The sequence below is a fragment of the Hoplias malabaricus genome, chromosome 17 (assembly GCF_029633855.1).
Source record: "Hoplias malabaricus isolate fHopMal1 chromosome 17, fHopMal1.hap1, whole genome shotgun sequence".
NCBI lineage: Eukaryota > Metazoa > Chordata > Actinopteri > Characiformes > Erythrinidae > Hoplias > Hoplias malabaricus.
This window is the reverse complement of record NC_089816.1, coordinates 27,793,441-27,812,723: the sequence shown is the minus strand read 5'-3', so window position 1 is coordinate 27,812,723 and position 19,283 is coordinate 27,793,441. Positions and strand designations below refer to the sequence as shown.

At 38.5% G+C, this 19,283-nt stretch overlaps 1 protein-coding gene across 3 annotated transcripts in view; it reads right to left on the bottom strand.

Annotated features, from left to right (window-relative positions):
- Nucleotides 1-8,418: 8,418 nt before the first annotated feature.
- Nucleotides 8,419-19,283, bottom strand: part of abcb7 (ATP-binding cassette, sub-family B (MDR/TAP), member 7) — a 35,729-nt gene continuing 24,864 nt past the window's right edge. For 2 of the 3 annotated variants that reach the window (XM_066649459.1, XM_066649458.1), the window contains exons 13-16: nt 18,944-19,115; nt 17,610-17,713; nt 15,227-15,334; nt 8,419-10,266 (exon numbers count right to left, since the gene is read on the bottom strand). In XM_066649459.1, the coding sequence (XP_066505556.1) occupies nt 10,045-10,266; nt 15,227-15,334; nt 17,610-17,713; nt 18,944-19,115 (606 nt within the window). In that variant the 3' untranslated portion in view covers nt 8,419-10,044. The remainder of the gene's footprint in view (nt 10,267-15,226; nt 15,335-17,609; nt 17,714-18,943; nt 19,116-19,283) is intronic. The other variant, XM_066649460.1, reaches the window with a different exon arrangement.

Here is a 19,283-nt window from a genome sequence, read left to right as displayed (position 1 = left end):
TGAATGAAGTTTAACTTGTCTAAGTTTTTCACAGTTTCACAGTTTGAGTAACCAAAAACTCATTTGTGCTTCAAGCTGTTTTGTTTAGTTTTGAAGCACTTTTGGTTATGCAGTTAGCTGTCTCCCAAGATTGGAATTTCCACCCTAAGTGATTTGAAAAAGCAAAAATTTTATTACTCACCTATGGAGCAGGAGTAGAGCAACATCCTGATTTCAGTTCATGTTTTTTTCAATGGTTGCATTTCTCTCCATTGTCTAAATCTCCAGCTGCCTCTGACATGAGCAGAGAGAGAGAAAGCCTAGCATACCGGACTGAGACAGTTTGTTTTTAAATTATTTACAGACACCATGGCACGCAAACACACTGAAGAGTGAGCAAATAGTGAAATCTTCAGAATTTATCAAGTACATTCCTGCAAAATGGTATGTGGTACAAAGGCGATATGATATGATCTGCAGATACTATGTATGAATACTAATTTGCTAGTGTACATAAGTCCAGGTTTAATGTACATGTTAATTAGACTGGATATAGAGTATAATTAGGTAGAGGTTAACATGGTAAAAAAAAGACGTGTCAAAAACTGCAACAATGCACAACAGAGCTCTGCATGTGTAATCAATTAAATAAGATGCTAAAAATGTTATGCACCCATGTCAGTTTAATTAGTGGAAATGAATATGTTTCTAATGCTGCCTTGTTCACAGTGTATTTGGATTCTACCAAAATCAAGTCAGTTGGAGAAAAGGTTCTGGGGGTCTCGCTACTGAATACACACGCTCAAGCTTTGCCTCAGTGACTTCAGGACAAATGAAAAGTTTTATCTGCATGTGCATATTCATATCCGTTTGACCGGAAGCGCAGACACTGTACACAAGGATTACGCACACAAATTTGCCCTCCCACACAAAAACGCTGGGAATAACTACATCTTTTCACAGGCTAGGATACATATTCATCACACTCGTACACACACAGCTAACACACACACACACATGTGCACAATGCCTTTGGCATTCCATTGTATTAAAATGAGGATCTACCGCATGCCTGATGCTTAGCGTTAACCTTTGCTTATGCTTACTCTTCTTATTTTAAGAGTGATGAAAAAGAAGTCTTAGAGCTATTGTCAAAAGGGCACTCGAAAGAGCACCGTCTTATAAATTACAGGATTTTACCAACTTCACCTGACAGTTACTAGAAAAGTAATTGTGCATTATCCTACTCACTTGATGCATAGCAACATGACCAGCTTTATTATTATTATTATTACTACTTTTTATATATTTTTAAATTAAAGTAATTGTAAGAACCTGGCATCCCCATAGACAAGCACTGCAGACAGAACTGAACACTTCAGAGCAGTCAAACATGAGTCTAAAGTCACCATGCTCAATACCACGAGTCTGCCAGAGGGGCCTAAGCATTGGGCTATAGAAACCCAGAACTGCATTCTTTGGAGTGAAGGAACCCCTTATTTCACATACTTTCAGCAGCACGGTGGCGCAGCAGGTAGTGTCACAGTCACACAGATCCAGGGACCTGGACGTTGTGGGTTCAATTCCCGCTCTGTCTGTGAGGAGTTGGTGTGTTCTCCCTGTGGTGTGTTCTCCCTGTGTCTGCGTGCACAGGGAGTTCTGGTTCTCTCCGGGTGCTCCGGTTTCCTTCCACAGTCCAAAAACACACGGCGGTAGGTGGATTGGCATAGGTGTGAGTGTGTGTGTTGCTCTGTGAAGTATTCCCACCTTGCGCCCAATGATTTCAGGTGGGCTCTGGACCCACTGCGACCCTGAACTGGATAAGCGGTTACAGATAATGAATGAAAGGATGAATTGTTGATTGAGGGATACACGCATGGAATTACAAGGGAAAAATATAATACCCAAAGACTGATTAAAAGGAGGGGATTTCTCTTTTTTCACCACATAACATTACTAGAACCTGAGTTCTACACTGTATGGATATCAGTCAGCATATTCTTATGGTGCCTGCCTGACACTTAGCTCTAACCTTTGTCTGTGTTTACTCTGCTTATTTTTAGCGTGATGAAAAAGATATCTTGGGGCTATAGTCAATAAGACACTCGAAACTGTGCAGATGTGCAAACTTACTGGATTTTCTTGAGGGGAATTAATTGTACATTATCCTAGCCGCATGCTGCCTAGCAATACAGCCAGCATTGCTTTTAAGATCAACAGCTCTTTTGCATCAGTGCTATCTTTCCCACCCCCCACAACACCCCCCTGCCACACACACACACTCTCTTGGCCTTATTAGAGTCTTTTGTGAGATTTCCTGCCTACGTTGAAGCATTATCCGAACAAACAGTGAAAGACAGTCCTCATTATGCTGTGAACTCCTAAAGCAACGCAGACACGTAACATGGCGGCCGTGGACATCTGTTGCTGGTACAGTTCATTTACCCTTCCATCACAAAACAGCTAAACTGGCAAATGTTGCCTCACATAAACGGCTCTATCTCCAGGCAGAAGCAGGCCACGTTAATTACAAAAAAAAGGTCTCACTCCTCTCAGCTTCTACACAGCGCTACGATAAGACAAGTCTCAGGGGATCTTACATGAGAGCCGCAATCATGTAAGAAAATGGGACAAACAGGTGACGTTGGGAGGGTGAACCCTTCTCTGAGCAGAAGGAAGTGCTCCCTGATCTACTGAATGAATTAAAAAGGAAAGGCTCCCAGATGGAGGTGCTATGTTCCATGTGACTCACCACAGCCCTTTTTTTTTTTTTTTTTTGATTAGGCCTTTAGGCAGCAGTAGTTGGCTAACTACTGCAACCTTCACCCTGCAGGTTCCAACAGCCAGAGGAGGAACATTGTGCTACAGAACACAGCATAATGAGGAAAAAAAAAATATTTGGGCACCCTTCCTAAACGTCTTTTGTTGCATTTTCGAATTGAAAAGACACATAAATTGATATATAAATGTGCTGAGTATGTGACTTGGCTTAAGAATAGGTTCCATAATACTTTTTCAAACAGTGTTTTTACATCTGGGTAGCAACCACTAAATGACATGCTCTGGTCACATAAAAAAATGTTTTCTGTATTGGCCACAAGACTTTTTGTCCAATCATTTAATTTGGACAGGATTAAATGATCGGATTGCTTACCCACCTACTACAATACCTTCAGATCTCCTAAACAAGCTGCTAAACAGTGCAAGCAGATAAACAGGGCCAATTCCAGACTCCAGAGACTTAAGGTCATGTTTTATCATCATCTCCAGATTCTCAGCCCATTGAAGTCACCTTCTTTTAGGGCTTCCATCATATGCCACTTCTCCTTTACAGAGCATTCAAAATGCTTTGGCTTGTCTGGCCTGAAAGTCCCCCCTTGAAGTTCCTCTGCTGAGATCACTCCATTGGCCTCCTGTGGAAGCAAGATGCAGGTACAAAGCTCTGGTTCTTACAGTTCAGGATTCAAAGGGCTCAGCTCCTCGCTGTCTCTGCTCCTGGGGTCAGAACGCTGTATCTGCACTTCAGTATAGGTCTTTGATTTCTGGGCTCTTGACATGTCTTTTCTTAATATCTGAACGTATTAACGTGAGCTTGGGTCTTACTTGTCAGTGTCCAAGTTCTAAGCAAAGGAACAAACTTTCGGAACGGAATGGTCTGAAGACGAGCAATAACACATTACTGCACTCATTGACACTTCACCTCACTGGCAGTGCTCTATAAGCATTGTTGCATGAACATGATTTCTTAGCAAGAGAACCTGCCTTAAAGCTTGTTGACATCAAATATTTCTCATTATGAAAATATTGCTCATAAGGCGTGGATGGACACTGTTAGAAAAAACTGTCAATGCGGTGGTACTTTCAAGGGGACGTATTATACATTCATTCATTGTCTGTGACCGCTTATCCAGTTCAGGGTCGCGGTGGGTCCGGAGCCTACCCGGAATCACTGGGCACAAGGCAGGAAAACACCCTGGAGGAGGTGTAAAAATGAGCATTAATTAAAATTAGCTGATGTTTTTCTTTCTATCCCCTCCAAAATGATCACTACTCAGAACCATTATGAAATTACCTGCAGGATTAGTAGGTGATATTTTTACAGAGAACTCATGCATAGCGCTGCTATAGACACTGAAAGCACTTTTCATTTATTTTGGGATATTACAGAGTCGCCACAACCACCACCGATGTGCAGAATCCTCCTGGATGATGTAAAGGCAGCCAATCTGTGCCAGTACACTCACCCCGCTATTAGTTAAGAGAGGAGACGAGAGAATGACAGAACCAATGAAATGGCCATAGTGCCAGCTTTAGCAGGACATGAGTGTAAAGAACTTTGTTTAATATCTCATCCTAAGAAAGTGGCTATCTGTTCAGTACAGTGCCCCTGTCACTGCAATCAGGCATTGGGATCCACACTGAGCACAGGGAGAGCACACCTTTGTGGGCTGCACAGATATAATGGCAGCTGGAAGCACTAGCTACCACTGGTTTCTACATTTTGTACTTGGGCAAGACTCTGTTTCATTTGTCTTCCTCCCCACATAATTAAAATTGTAAATGAGTCTGTATGAGCAAATAAGTAATGAGAATGATAGTAAAGTGGCAATACATTCATTTGTTTGAAATGAAGTGCAAGCCTAAAGGCTAAAAAACTGTTTAGCTCACAGAAAGGAGGAGCATTTCCATCCATGAGTTTACATTCTCTTCAAAAGATACACAACTAAATCTATAGCATTCTGTGTTTTTAACTAAAGCTTACACTTTACGGTGTGAAAAATTATTGATTGCAACTTTTTGATGGTTATAGATTCTTAATTTGTCTAATAAGTAATCGCTATAATCCATTGAATAAGAACCCTCCAAAGATGCTTTCTATTAATGAAATATCATCTGTAAATTACATTTTGCGCCCTGCTCCTGGTAACTGTCTGTGGGGAGTTTGGTTTGTTCTCCCTGTGTGTGTGTGTGATGCCCTGCAAAGGACTCTGGCATTCCACTATCTGGCAGAAAGACTTGATACCAGTTATTTCAAGCTCATTTGGTTGATAGTGTTGTTTTTTCCATGATCTTTTTGGTTTAAAAATAATAAAAATAAATTAAAATAAAACAAAACAACAATAAACAATGAACTAGATTTCCAGGCAGGAGTGTTTTATACCTACCCAAGTTGAGTTCAGTAAGATGAGGGAAAATGGAAACAAGGAGAGAGAAGAAGGAAACAGAGAAAGATTCTTTTTATGGGTGTCTATGAGCTTTTGCCCTCCTGGTGGGCTCACCGTGCTTATCTGTGGTCTATACACATCCTACAGTGAATACCCTGTGATGCAGCAATTAGCATCCGCCAGTGTTCATCTGTAGCTGTTCTGATGAGTTCTGATTAATGAAAATACATTCAGCAGCTCCAGTAGGTCGCGATCGCTGGGTGGTGCAGTAAAGAATGGAGCTGCTTTCTGAAACTTGCAACGACAACAGGTCTGTTCATTATTCAGCTAGATTTAGATTTGGGTCGAAACCTGGATCTTCTGCCTCGGTGAATCCCTTCATACCAGGATTTGTATGCTGCCTTCTAACATGGATTGGGGCAGGTTAAATTAGGCATTATGGACCATATTATCGTCTTTATTGGACCTTGGGAGTGCACCATGTTTCTAATAACATGCTAATAAGCTTCTTCTTTTTTTTTTTTTTTTTTTTTAACAGTACACATAAATTCACTACACTAAAAGTAAACAGCACCCACTTGGTTCCACATTATGACACTTGAAGCCAGCTACTAAACAAAATATTCATGTGTCATTTAATAGATGCTGTTATCCAAAGTGAGTAACAATTTTGATTATGACATAGGTAAATAGTGGTAGGAGTCCATGGACCCTAGTTTGATGTATTCTCCAAAAAACTAAACACAACTACTGCAAAAACACTGACTGAAATGTATCTTTCAGCCAATAAGACTTCATACTACATAAACATTTTAACTCCTTAAAAGGAGTTCCTCTTAACTGTCAAAACCACTGCCTACCGTTCAGAGTAGTTTGATCTGAAGGTCTCCACTGCAGAGAAAACCACCAGGTCAGAATTGATCACAGTGATGGTGATAAGAGCCAGATGTCTGAAGAGTTTAATGCCACTTACAAGCTCCCTCTCAGAAACTACTGCAATACAACAGTTACTCCTGAGAAAATGAGATTTAAAAAGTGATTTGAGAAGATAAAAATAAAACTAATATCATGATAAAATCAATTATTACAGTAGGTATATTCTCTGTGTGAATGTGTTGATTTCACCCTTTTCAGATCTCTCCACATGGCAGTCCAATATTATTTGTGGTTGTAATACATTACCTGTATTTACTGGTTAATAAATACTTCATAATGTTAAAACAATGATTTAACAAATCCATACAAACCAGGAGAACATCTGGAAAAAAATCTTAATCATCACATCTGCCCTCAACACACCTACGAATTTTTAGGAAATCAAATCATTTTACTTTAACTTTATTCATATTTTTTTCATTTATCGAAATTATATAAAACAAGCACAAAGATAAATTAATCTTATTATTATTACCTTAAACAATAATCAAACTTATGATTTAATGCACTTACTACTTCCTGGCATATAGCACTCAATGTAAGTTAATTTGTATAAATTGTGCTGCAGTTTGAATGTTAGATCCTATTTTGTAAGTCGCTTTGGATAAAAGCATCTGCCAAATGCATAAATGTAAAATGATAATCATCTAAATGTGTGTGTATGACTTTTGCACACTGCTGTATATATTGTTACATGAGAAATAAATGTCATTAATTGCAGCAGCGATACGGTGAGTTCCAGAAAATATGGCAAATAAGAGACCCCCTTGGGCTGAGTCTGTAAATTTGTTGTCTTTATACCCGAGTTAGTTGGAAGAGAAAATTACCTTGTTCTGATTAAAGACAGGAGTTCAGCATTTTTACAGCTAAAATGTGAATGTTTTACAGCTTATCAGTTTGTCCTTTGCATAACTTTCCTAGTCACATGTTGATGTCCTACTCTTTGTACTATTTTTCCCCTAGTGAAATAATAGGGCTCCCATGACATGTCAGTGTTTGTACATGGGTGAGTGAGTCTAGTTTTACCTTAATTGGGGCAGAAACCAACTCTAGGAGAGGCTCTCTCAGTTGAAGGCACTTGTAGCTCCTGAGAAGTGCCCTCTTTCAGAAACCACACAAAATCATAGCACACTGAAGCCCTGCTTCATAAGCACAAATAAACACAATTTTAACAATTTAACCAGTCTTGAATTAAGACGTACATTGTTAATCAAGCCTTGCAGGTATAAATGTAATCAAATCTAAATGCTTATAGTTTTTCGCACAGCAGCAGGAAGCAAAGGGTGGCTTTGGGCTTGACTAAACATATCAGTGAGAACAGTTTGGGCAGAAACAAAGTAGTCTGTGTTATTCGGCTGCTTGAACAATGAAAGCTGGAAGGGAGCAGTCTGAGCTTTTATGTGCCTGGAGACTGCCCAGTGAAAAACCTGAAGACTCTATTTGCCCCCAAAAAAACACCCACAAGTGCATGCATCAGCAAGAGTGACCTGACCAAAGAGTTCAGCTGAGAGAGGGAGTGAGGCATTCCCTTTGTGCCAGCTTTGAGATAAGCTGCATATTTGAGAGGGAAAATGGAAAACAGAACACTTGTTATAATTGCTGTTTTACTTCAGTCAATAACAACCCCAGTGTCAGTGGTTTTAAAGTCATTCAGTGGGATTTTGGTTACCGGATCATAAGAAATCTGGCCAATTAATTGGCTGTTCCTAGGATTTAGCTGAACCCAAAAGCAACAATGTGATCAGGTTGACAATCTGATTAAGCTCAGAAAAATAAGGGCAAGAAAATATTTCAGATTTTTTCATGCTTATTTTGATTCCCGTTCATGTTATTTACTTGTTTGTATATATTCAGCATAGAAACCAATCATTTAACCTGTAATTAAGATTCAATTAAATAGCAGAAGAGACTCATCCAGCTATTTGCTTGAAGGCCATTCTAAAACATTTATGAATGGCAATTTCAGAACTGTGGTTTAACTCCACTGATTTGATCCTACATGGAAACCACAACTTTAATTGCAGCTTCTTTGCTCCATAAACATATGGATTCCCAAACAAGCTCTCAATTAGATTAAGTGAAGAACATCTGGTGTAATATTATCTCACTCCACACCTACGCGAAAACCCTGAGGCTTCCAAATTAGACTTCTGATCACTTTCATACATCAGTCATAAACTGCAGTGACACATTTATCATTGCAAATCCATTACTTCAAACATGACATAATTTACATATTTATTCAGTTTCTGTTATTTGCAAAATACGCCAGTCCTCTATATATCCTGGACTGAAACTGAGAGAACCCCCCCCCCCCCCCCCCCTCACAGACAAAAGTATCAAGTTGCATCCTGCCACTGGGCTGAGCTATATATAGGAATATATATATATATAGGAAGCCAATGCAGCGGATGACAAATTGCAAGGGAAGAATGCTTGAATTTGTCATATGGACATGCTTAGCAATATTCCACTTTAGCATTTCTGACATAACGCAACTTTAATTTAAAGGTCACTTTGTATAAAATGTTGATGTGTTTGTAAATTTGTGCATGAATGATGAAGACTTATAATAATGAACAATACCACAGTCTTAATTTCTGTAACAAGTAAACTGAAATATGGCATCAATTAAAGAATTTAATTATCTAAAAGCCTGGAAAAATAATGACACACAGAAAAAAAACTCAGGATGACGAGGATGCTGCCATTTCTGTCCCCAATTTGAAAACTTGAAAATAGTGAATGCCAATTAAATATAGCCACAAAAAAGTAATCCACTTAGGCTTTTTTAATTGTATTTTCTTTCTGTTAGCAGCTTCTGTTCACATTTAATTTTCGATACATATGAACATTGGCCAAAAAAGTAGGGCCTAAGTTCTGTTACACAAGAAGCTGTAATTCATGAAGTATATAAAGTGTTCCTGTTACATCCAGTAAATACATTTAATACAAAAATTCTGGTACGTTTGCACCTAAACAACGTGATTCTTCACGCTTACATCTCCATTGTTATATTAATATGTACACACCCATGATAAAAACAGCTACCTACAGTTCTTAATCTTGAGGAAAAAAATATATATAATAATTTAAAATAGGTTTAAACACCTTGATAAAGTGTTAACTCAGTGTTTCCTAAAGTAGCTCCTGGAGTATGCCTTCTTTGCATTTTCTTGTGCTAAAACAGACAAGAAGGCTACACCAAAAAGCAGAATTTCATAATCAGCTGGTCTCATTTCCAGAGTGTGAGTTGGCCAAAAGAAACGAGTCTTACCTCTACTTCTGTAAGTTAGTCTTTACTTTGGGCTAAATTACCTGCTTAAATGACAGCACGTGGTTTGTTGAATAACCCCCTGCTCTAACTAATCAGAAAATAAACAACCCTTGCTAAACTGAAGGGAGCTCATAATGTCAGATTTGGAAAAGTGCAGAATGCTCCAGGACCAAGTTTTGAAAACACTGTCTTAACTGTGAAAGGCATGTCAGTGATTGTGGTTTGTGGATGTGCAGAATGCCACATGCCAGGTTTTTCAGGGATGAAGCCAGTGTTTTTCAGCTTAATTTCTATCTGCAGTGCAACAGACTGTTGGCCTCAGCAGTATCCATTGGCTTCTTTTGCAAGTTAGTTTTGATTCAAAGGTTTTTTCCAGTTTTCATACTATGTACAAGTAAATCAAAATACTTGTCTGTGGTGGTTGACTATATAGGGATTAGGTTGAAAAACACTGGCGTATTCCTTTAACAGACAGAAGTGCCAACTCTACTGGTCACAGTCTGGATGACCAGTGAACTCAGGCCTAAGTTTGGTCATATTTTCATGTGAGGCACAAAGAGACATTTATCCTCCTCCAGTTTCTCTGTAGAGCAACCCTAAAGACAGAAGTACACCAAGTCTGACGCCCTGGAAAGCTATGTGCCTTATATGTATGTATGTACGTGTTTATGCAATCAGCTGTGAGCCTCAGCAGGAGCAGTTTCCACAGCCCTTTACACTGTTCAGGATCTCTTCCTGCAGCTTCCTGCGCTCCTCCTCCTTCTGAGAGATGAGCTCGGCCTGGGCAGAGGGTTTGTCGTTGCCGTTGTAGTTCAGTATCTTGCTGTTCTGTGTGTTCCACAGGTCCGCGTACAAACTGCCCGGTGTGTTCAGGAGAGCTTGGTGGCTGCCCCGCTCTGCTACCTTCCCCTGTGGAGACAAACATGAGAGAGAGAGAAAGGGGGTGAGAAAATCAGAGAACAGATGGGGAGGAGAAAGTGAGAGAAGAAACAGACAACCAAATTAAGAGGGTGCGGGGTGTGTGTGTGTGTGTGTGTTTGGGGGGGGGGGGTGGCAAGCCAACATTAAAGGCAATGAGAATGTTTTAGAAACAAGAGGGAACAAAGGAAAAAGAGAAAGAAAGAGATAGGACGAAGAAGAGAGAAAAGGGGAGAGGCAAAAGTAGTGGATAAATTAAAAGGAAAAGTTGGAGAGGAGAGAAAAAACATGACAAATGATGGAGAAGGAAGAAAGAGTGAAGAATGAGGAAAAGGAAATCAGAGTTGGGGGGTGGTCATTATGAGAAGGTAAGAATCCATCCATTACGAGAGTAATAGAGACTGAGAGGAGGAAAAAAAGAAAGAGAGAGAGTGAGACATTAACTCACATTTAAACTTGCAGAGAGCAGGGAAGGTTAATGAGAATTTATAGTGTCTATTTTTTGTCATGGTTGACAAGACAGAACCATGTTCAAGCACCGGAGTAACCTACTCTACTGTGATCGAGAGCTTTCTGTTTCTTATACAGCTATACAGCTCTATGCAGCAATCGATAAACAAAAGCTACGCTCACGCACAGGCGTGAACACGCACAATCTGGCACTTCATGCGGGATTTGCCTTGGGAGCATTTAAAGAGACTACTTGAGAGTATTATGGTGCCATTCATCTATGCGTCATCAATAGGAAGGCACAGTTTTAAATGACCGTAACAGGCCGGTGGTGCAGCTGGATGTGATTCTGCAGCAAATGGGAGCACCAAGCAGATCAGCAGTGAGAAGAGGGGCAATGGCAGATGAGCCAAAGGAGGAGCAGGAGGGAGGGAGAGTGTTTGTGTGTGTGTGTGTGTATGTGTGTAAGGAAGAGAGGGAGAGAGCAGAGACAGACCGAGAGACCGAGAGAACACACAGCGGCCCTGAACAGGCACACAGGCTGTGTGTGGGCGCGCTTGCAGCACTGGGTCTTAAAAGACTGCCAGCAACAAAGCAAAAGTATGAAATTAGCTTGCACAATGTCAGCCGAATATGTCTCCGGGCTGTTTTCTAGTTATTGCCACAATTACTACACCGCTCCTCGCTGAGAAAGGCGGTCTATAGCACATGGCATATTTTTAGCAGCCGCTGCATTTTGCAGTAACATGGTACGACTGTGATCCTTTTCAAGACACTAAAATGTAAAAAGAAACAGGGATTTCCTGATCAAGTCACTCTTCCAGATCCAAGCTGGAGATGTTAAATACAAAAGTTTTTGTCAATATCAAACTTGACCCGATTTGTTTTTGTAGCTAATACAGTATGGCGTCAAAATAGAGCCAACATTTTCAGAACCAAAACTTATGGTTTATGGAGAGTTTTATAAATGGGTTTGTAAACAGAATAGTTCTGTATTTAATCATTCATTTTGTATCTGCACATTTCATTGGATTGGAGGAAAAAAGAAAGAAAGAAAAAAAAAACCCTTTCAAAAGCTTCTGGCCCCGTTTTAAAGGGAGTGCAGGATCTAGTCAAACCATTGGCTGCTGGAGATAAGCCCCCTTCACCCCTAAGCACATTCTACATGCCCCACTAAGAGCCTGTGGGTTTCACCTCTCCATTCATATGATTTCTCAGTTACAGATTCTGCTTATAGGTTCACAGAATGTTTGTCCCTATTTTGACGCCATATTACAGCCACACACTGTAGTATATCAAGCTTGTACATTAGTAAACAGGTGAAGTATGAAAAGAATCACACATTCCCAAACATTTTGCATAAATAATGATGTCTGATGCAAGTCTTTTTGATAGGTTTCATCTGAAAAATAACATTTATAAGAAAGCTATATTCAGGTTGTTCATAGTGGCGGTCATAAAAGCAGACGTTTAAAAGAGATTAATAATTTTAAAACGGCATTAATAACATGAAATGATTAATAATCCGCCTGATGCCTGAAGCAGTGTTTTAAGATAAGTTTGACATTAAGTTAATAGCCTGAAGTAAATATACTTTGAACTAATGTTGATAGTAAATACTAAATACTGACAGCCAGCACAGATGTCACCATAAGCTTATCCCTAACTGCCATGTGAGTATTTTAATGCAGTACTTTTATGACAATGTTGCAAACAGGGTCAAGCACCATTAATATAACATTGAAACTAACTCAAATTTCAAAACAGCTTATTTCAGGGCTGCTTGAAAGTATTCATAGGACAAGTATGAACTTCAACCTCCATATGCTAACTCCCAGCTGCCTGTCTCGACACTCTTTCTGACCAACAGCACCCACGCTTGAGCTCCTTAAAAAGGTCCCCACTCAAAGGAGATACACAGAAGTGTTGACGTCAGAGTGGAAGGTGTGAGCCACTTCCACTCATTATTTTAATGAGGACCACCGCCCACTGATCTTCTCTCTCTCTCCAGAGCTCTGGTGACAGAAGTAGAACATCTGTTACAAGCACGGCTGCAAGTATATAAATTCCATATATTTTATGAAGCGTTTCTGTAATGACCAGCGTTTACCTGAACAATCAAACTACATACTAAAAAACAGATTTCTGCCGTTATTATTATGTCAGCCAAAAAAACTGATGTCCGTGTGAATGCCTGGATCTAGGATTTCCCTGCAGAACATTATTAATGCCTGCCCATTTCTCCCACATCCAACATGTTGACTATGAGAACAGACTGTTCGCTTAATTTCTAATATTTTTCAGAACTTGACATGTGCCATTATTACAAGTCAACATTAGCTGCTTCATTTGTGAGTGGTCTTAATATTTTGGCTCACTGGCTTGGTATTAAAACACACTGATCAGCCAAAACATTCAAACAGCCTCCTTGTTTCTACACTCATTGTCCATTTCATTGGCTCCACTGCAATGCTACACTTTGTAGTTCTACAATTACAGAATGTAGTTCATCTGCTGCTCTGCATACTTGGTAAGCCACCTTTACCCTGTTGTTTACATGGTCAGGAGCCCCACAGAACCACCACAAAGCAGATGCTATTTGGGTGATGAATCATTGTCAATACTGAAGTGACACTCACATATTGGTGGTGTGTTAGAGTGTGTTGCACTGGAACGAGTGGATCAGGCACAGCAGTGCTGCTGGAGTTATTTAACACTTAAGGGTGACTGCTGGACAGAGGGCAGTCCACCAGCCAGCATCGTGTAACTACTGATGAAGAATCCAAATAACACCTAGTCTGGGGTGGTCCTGAGCTCTGAAGAACAGGTGTCTAACAAAAGCATGCAAAGCAACACAAAGTGCCCACATATGATAACTGGAGCTGATAAAATGTATAGTGATTGCAGAAACAAAGATGTAATTTTAATGCTATGTATGGCAGGATAATTTGAATCATTCTCTTTGAAACTGAAAGGTGTGTGTGTGTGTGTGTGAGAGAGAGAGAGAGAGAGAGAGAGAGAGAGAGAGAGAGAGAGAGAGAGAGAGAGAGAGAGGTTTCTACAGCTCTGCCTTTGCATTTCAAAATCTGCACCTCACGAAGGTGATCTTATTTTCATACTTCGATGGGTGAGAGTTCAAATCTTTTCACTAATGAAAGGGGTTAAGAGGTCAGCATCTGCAAAGAAGCTCTCTCGCTCCACTGCCATTTCGAGGTCAGTCCAAGAGCAGAGAGTCACTGTGTTTCGCAGGGTCTTCTTATTCACACCGTGGCCCTGCCTCTCATCACTAGCACAATGTTCAAGGCTGCCTCGCCATTAACAACACTACTAAAGCACTGCACTTAAAAATATATATAAATAAAGAAAAGACCCAGAAGGCCATGGGACAGGCTTTTTTAATAAATATCCCTGTAACTCCCAAGTGGTGCAGTTGGCTAAGAAATTTACATTATATTGCCGGATATCTAAACACCATCCCCAAAGATGGCACAAAACCATCACAGTCACTTGAAGTCAGGAGTCAGAGAGAGTAAAATTTATCCATATTGTTGAAAATTATAACTGCATGAAATGGGCAAAATACCATATTGTTATAAGACTTCTAATGAATGCTGTGTGCACCCCTGGACAAAATGCATGCTTTGTTGATTTTCTAGTAATAGTTTCTCTCTTCTTGTTGATTAAAAAGATGCCGGTCCAACAATACTGTAAGAGTCGCAGCACAAAAATACAGTAGCTTGGACAGCGAGGACGCTGATGTTTATGGTGCAATAGTGGACATCCAGAGAGCAATAAACATTGGGAAGGTAATTATGATAAAAGGAGAAGGAAGTAAATTCCTTACACAGATTTAAGAAAAGACACTGGAAATGCAAAATCTGTATTTGTCTGGAATCTGTTTATGCTGAGCACCACTGATTTGCCAAAAGATGGCTGAACTTTCCCCAAAACATTTTCAATTATAGCTCCATCTCAAAACACAGTAGGCTAAACAGTGTCTTGAAAATTCCACAGTGATCCCATGTACAACACAACTGAGCTGGACCTTGATCATAAGAATCACACAGGGCCTTTTTATTAGCAATCGGAATTAACATGCAGCATGGGTACTATTCCTTCTAATCTCATTTAACAGTTAGGGATCACGTTTGTAAACTATATAAAATTTATGCTTTCATTTTTCACAGATGTTCTCTACTATATTTCAATACACACTAAGTTACTATTGAATAAAATGATTACTATGAAAAGTTTCAAAAATATTTTGCAGAGTAGGGTATAAGTGGTTTCTAAAGAATACCTTTAATACAGGAATGGACAGGAAGACCATAGCACAATTGTGCCTTCGCTGTGTATGAGCTCTCTACAACAAACTATTCAGCTTGCCTTAAGAAGCATTACTTCAAAAGCCACCTGAGTGAATTTTTAATCAGTCTTCTTTACTCTGCATGGAATTCTCAACTGAATGTCTTATTGTGTTGCATACAGTAAGTGATCTTACCTGATTCAGCACAATGATCTCATCTGCATCCACAATGGTGGATAGTCGGTGGGCAATGAAGACCGACGTCCTGTCTTTTACCATATCTTTCATGGAGCTGAGAATGTTCTAGAAAGCAATGAGATTGAGGGAACAATAACATAATTCCCTGAATAATACCAAGTTTGAAGAACAATTTTAGAAACATTAAAATGAATCCCCACCTCCACCCCCTCTGTGATGTTTCAATGAGAGCTTGCCTGGCTTATGACAAAGATGTGTCTCTTCCTTTGTAATAACTAGTACCAATATGATTGACAGGATTTATATGAGGACTTTTTTTTTTTAAACATGATACCGATATGGGGAAACAAATAAATAAATAAATAAATTTAAAAAAAGGCTTCAAAATATCTCCAGTGTCTGTAATAACCTTTAAAGTCTCATCCTCATAAAAATAATTGAGCTTCCGTCTAGAGTGTAAATATCCATATGAAAAAGTCCACAATGACATCAAGAACAGACCCAGCCAATCTTAGAAAAAAGTAATTGCTCTCTCTACCCACTATCCTAAATATATTTTAAATCACTAAATGGCTGAATATTGGAAATTGAAAGGTCTATAATGCTTGATGCATAAGAATCATTAGCTACAATCATTTCATAAAAGCAGTTATGTTAAAAACCTTTTTCAAAGTGTCATAAGCTCATTTTGCATATTACAAACCTGCATATTAAAAGCCGAAATGTAAAATGCTAATAATGGCGATTAATAATACAGTTATTAATACATTCTTTTTTTTTTTTTAAACCTATATTAAAGTCAGGTTCACATTTGGTGTTTTTTTTTCACTTCTAGGAATCTTTTGGGACATTTTGTAATGATCCTATTTCCCAGCCTCAAACTGCTCCTATCATAACATTTGTGAAACATGTTGCAGTGAAATCCACCACAGAAGGACCTTTTATTATAAATTATATGTTATTTCTATTTCACATATTATTTTGGAATTAAGGTTTGTGCAATTGGGTGCCCTTTATTTAATTAGGTAGAGTATTAAAACAGTATATTTCTGTACCTTATCAAAACAAAAACCAATATATTTTCAGCAAATACTAATGCAGTTACTCTTTCTTTCATAACATTAAACAATTTAATTAATATCACTCCCTTTGGCATTTATCATTATTATAATTTTTTATTCATTTATTCAGTCATTCATTTCATTCAGATAAAATCTTTCAACATTTGTAGATTAAATATATTCCCCACAAGCTCAGACAGTTTATGGTCTATTCACAAATATTCTATTATGTTTAGTTCAAGAGACAGTGAGGGCCATTTCAAAAACATCAGGTTGCAGCTCTTTAGGTAGTACATGCTGGATTTTTAGGTATGATTCCGATGATTATCCTGTTACAGAAGCCACCCTTCTTCACTTTCAGCCTTTTAACAGGCAATTTAACTTTTGAATCCAGCATTTGCTGTTTTTTTTAAATTGTGGAATGTATTTTCCTCTAGCTTTGCAATATAGCCATCCCCACTGGTGGTAACACACCCACAAAGCACGATAGACCCCAATGCTTCACAGTTAAGAAGATGGTCTTTTCATGAAATGCAGTTCTTTTTTTCTACACTACACATATTGGATAACTGTGGCAACAGAGTTCTATTTTGACTTCATCAAGCCACAGGATATTATTTCAAAACTCATCTGGCTTGTTTAGATATACTATATATACTATATAATGTAGAGTTTGTGACAAGGTTGTATATAACGTTTGCTTCTTAGACTCTTCCAGGATTATATTTGTTCAAGTATTGCTGCACAGTGGAACAGGGCATCATAACTTTTGCCTCAAATCATTCGGCAGGTTTCTGGAAGTCATATGGGAGATTTGAATTGCGTTTCTTGCCAGCATAGTGGTTCTTACCAGTCCAAGAGTTTTAGTCTTCCAGATCTAACAGTGACTTCCCAGTTCTTCTGAACTGCCATTCCTTATAATTCTGCATCCTAGTAGCCACAGGCTGAAAAAACTTTGCTAGGTTCTTATAGCCTTCCCTACCTTGTGGGCATTGGTTAGTTTCATTTTCAGATCTTTAGACAGATGCTTAGAGGAGCCCATGATTGCAGAGTTTTAGACAATTTATAATACCTGGAAAACTTATTCAGCTGACAGATGCTAGTCAAGGTCCCAAAAACCAAATTCTGAACAAATGTTTTTAAAACATGCTATGAAAAACTAACTGAATTATGATTTGCTGAAAATAGTTTTTTTTATTACATTTTATATTATTATTATGTAATAATTCATGGATGTAAAAATTGTTTTCCAAAAAAAAAAAGTGTATCAAAATTGAACCACATGGGTGGGCAACTTGTGACGTGACAATGATCCTTACCTCTTCAGTAATTGAGTCTAGTGAAGAAGTGGCTTCATCATAGAGCAGAATGGGAGGGTTTTTCAGGATTGCCCTGGCAATGGCCACACGCTGTTTTTCTCCACCTGTCATTAGCCAGACACATCCAAGTGTTCCTCAATGAGTGTTTAATTAATCAATATGCAAAAAACATCATAAAATCATTCCTGCAATGAACTACGTGTATGTAACTTAAATGTAAATAAGATCAAAAAAGCATAAAGACCTGTTCTTGATCAATGACTAAAAGCAATATTCACATAAAGGGAAATTATTTGAGAATTGTGAACATTCCTCGAATATAGAAGATGGCATGAGATTGGCTAAAAAATTAGCGTTTTGCTGAATGAGAATGCCCTTTTCACATAGAACTCCTCTGAGAATTAAAACACATTCCAATCTCCATAAACCTTACAAACAAAAAGACAAGGATGTAGGGCTATATTTCTGAACTTGTTTGTCTGTGCATGTCTGAAAGCCTTTGCAAGGACTAACATGAGATTAACAAATCACTAGTTTCGATATTCAGATCTCATTTTGAAATGGATCAGCAGACAACCACTGTGGTAAAGTAAAGTAAGTCATTTGAAGGGGAATTATTATTGTCCAAATTATGATCCCATTCTTTTGTATAGGACTAAAAATATTTATTTATGTCTCATTCATTTTATTTTATTTTACTTTTGGTAAAAAATTAATTAACTGGACCAAATAACCTCTTCTAACATGTTTCACTGCTGCCTCTTTAAAAATAGTATATTTAACAGTACTAAGCAAAATTGCCAAAACAGAGAAGAAAGAGAACTAAGTGAAAATGGCTAAAAACAAAGCTTTATATCACTCATGTCTATGTAATTGCATTGTGTGAAAAGGGACTCATTCTTATTTAAAAGAACAGCTGCTAAAACTATTTTTTTTTAAAAAGGACTGTTTAAAAAAAATGTGAGAATGATGCATTGTTTATTTTTTAATAAGATGTTTCATTTGAGCCTCAAAATGAGTGCAGGTTTTTGATCAATGTGAGCCTTGAAAATATCGCTGGTTTTACTTGCGTGAGGCTGCTCACACTTGAAGAAAGGATGGAGCCAGGTTAGCCTTGTGATTGTTCACAGTAAAAGCTTAAATATGCTTTACTCATTTTAGGACTGCCCGTCTTACATTGAAAGGGGAGAAATACTGGTAAAATACTTCAGACCTTTTACAGACTATTATGAAAATATAAAAAAAAACATTATACGATTACAGTGGGGGTTATGATGACTCAGATCAACTTAATTAGAAAAAATATATATATATTTAATGAATTTTCACCATACCTGAAAGCTTTAGGCCTCGCTCTCCAACCTGAGTGTCATATCTATGAGGCATTCTTAGGATAGCATCATGGATACCAGCAAGCTTGGCTACTCTGTACACATCCTCTGGTGTGGCATTGACATTTCCATACAGCAGATTGTAGAAGATGGTGTTGTGGAAGAGGACTGCATCCTAAAGCCAGAGACAAGCAAGATATAAGATGTGAAGCAGAGGTAATGACATGTATGTTAAGACTACAGTTTAATTTAAATTGGAATTTGAGGTTCGAACATCAAGTGTAGTGTTAACAGGATATCACATAGCTTATGCCTGGCCCACATTTCAGGACAATCTAGATGA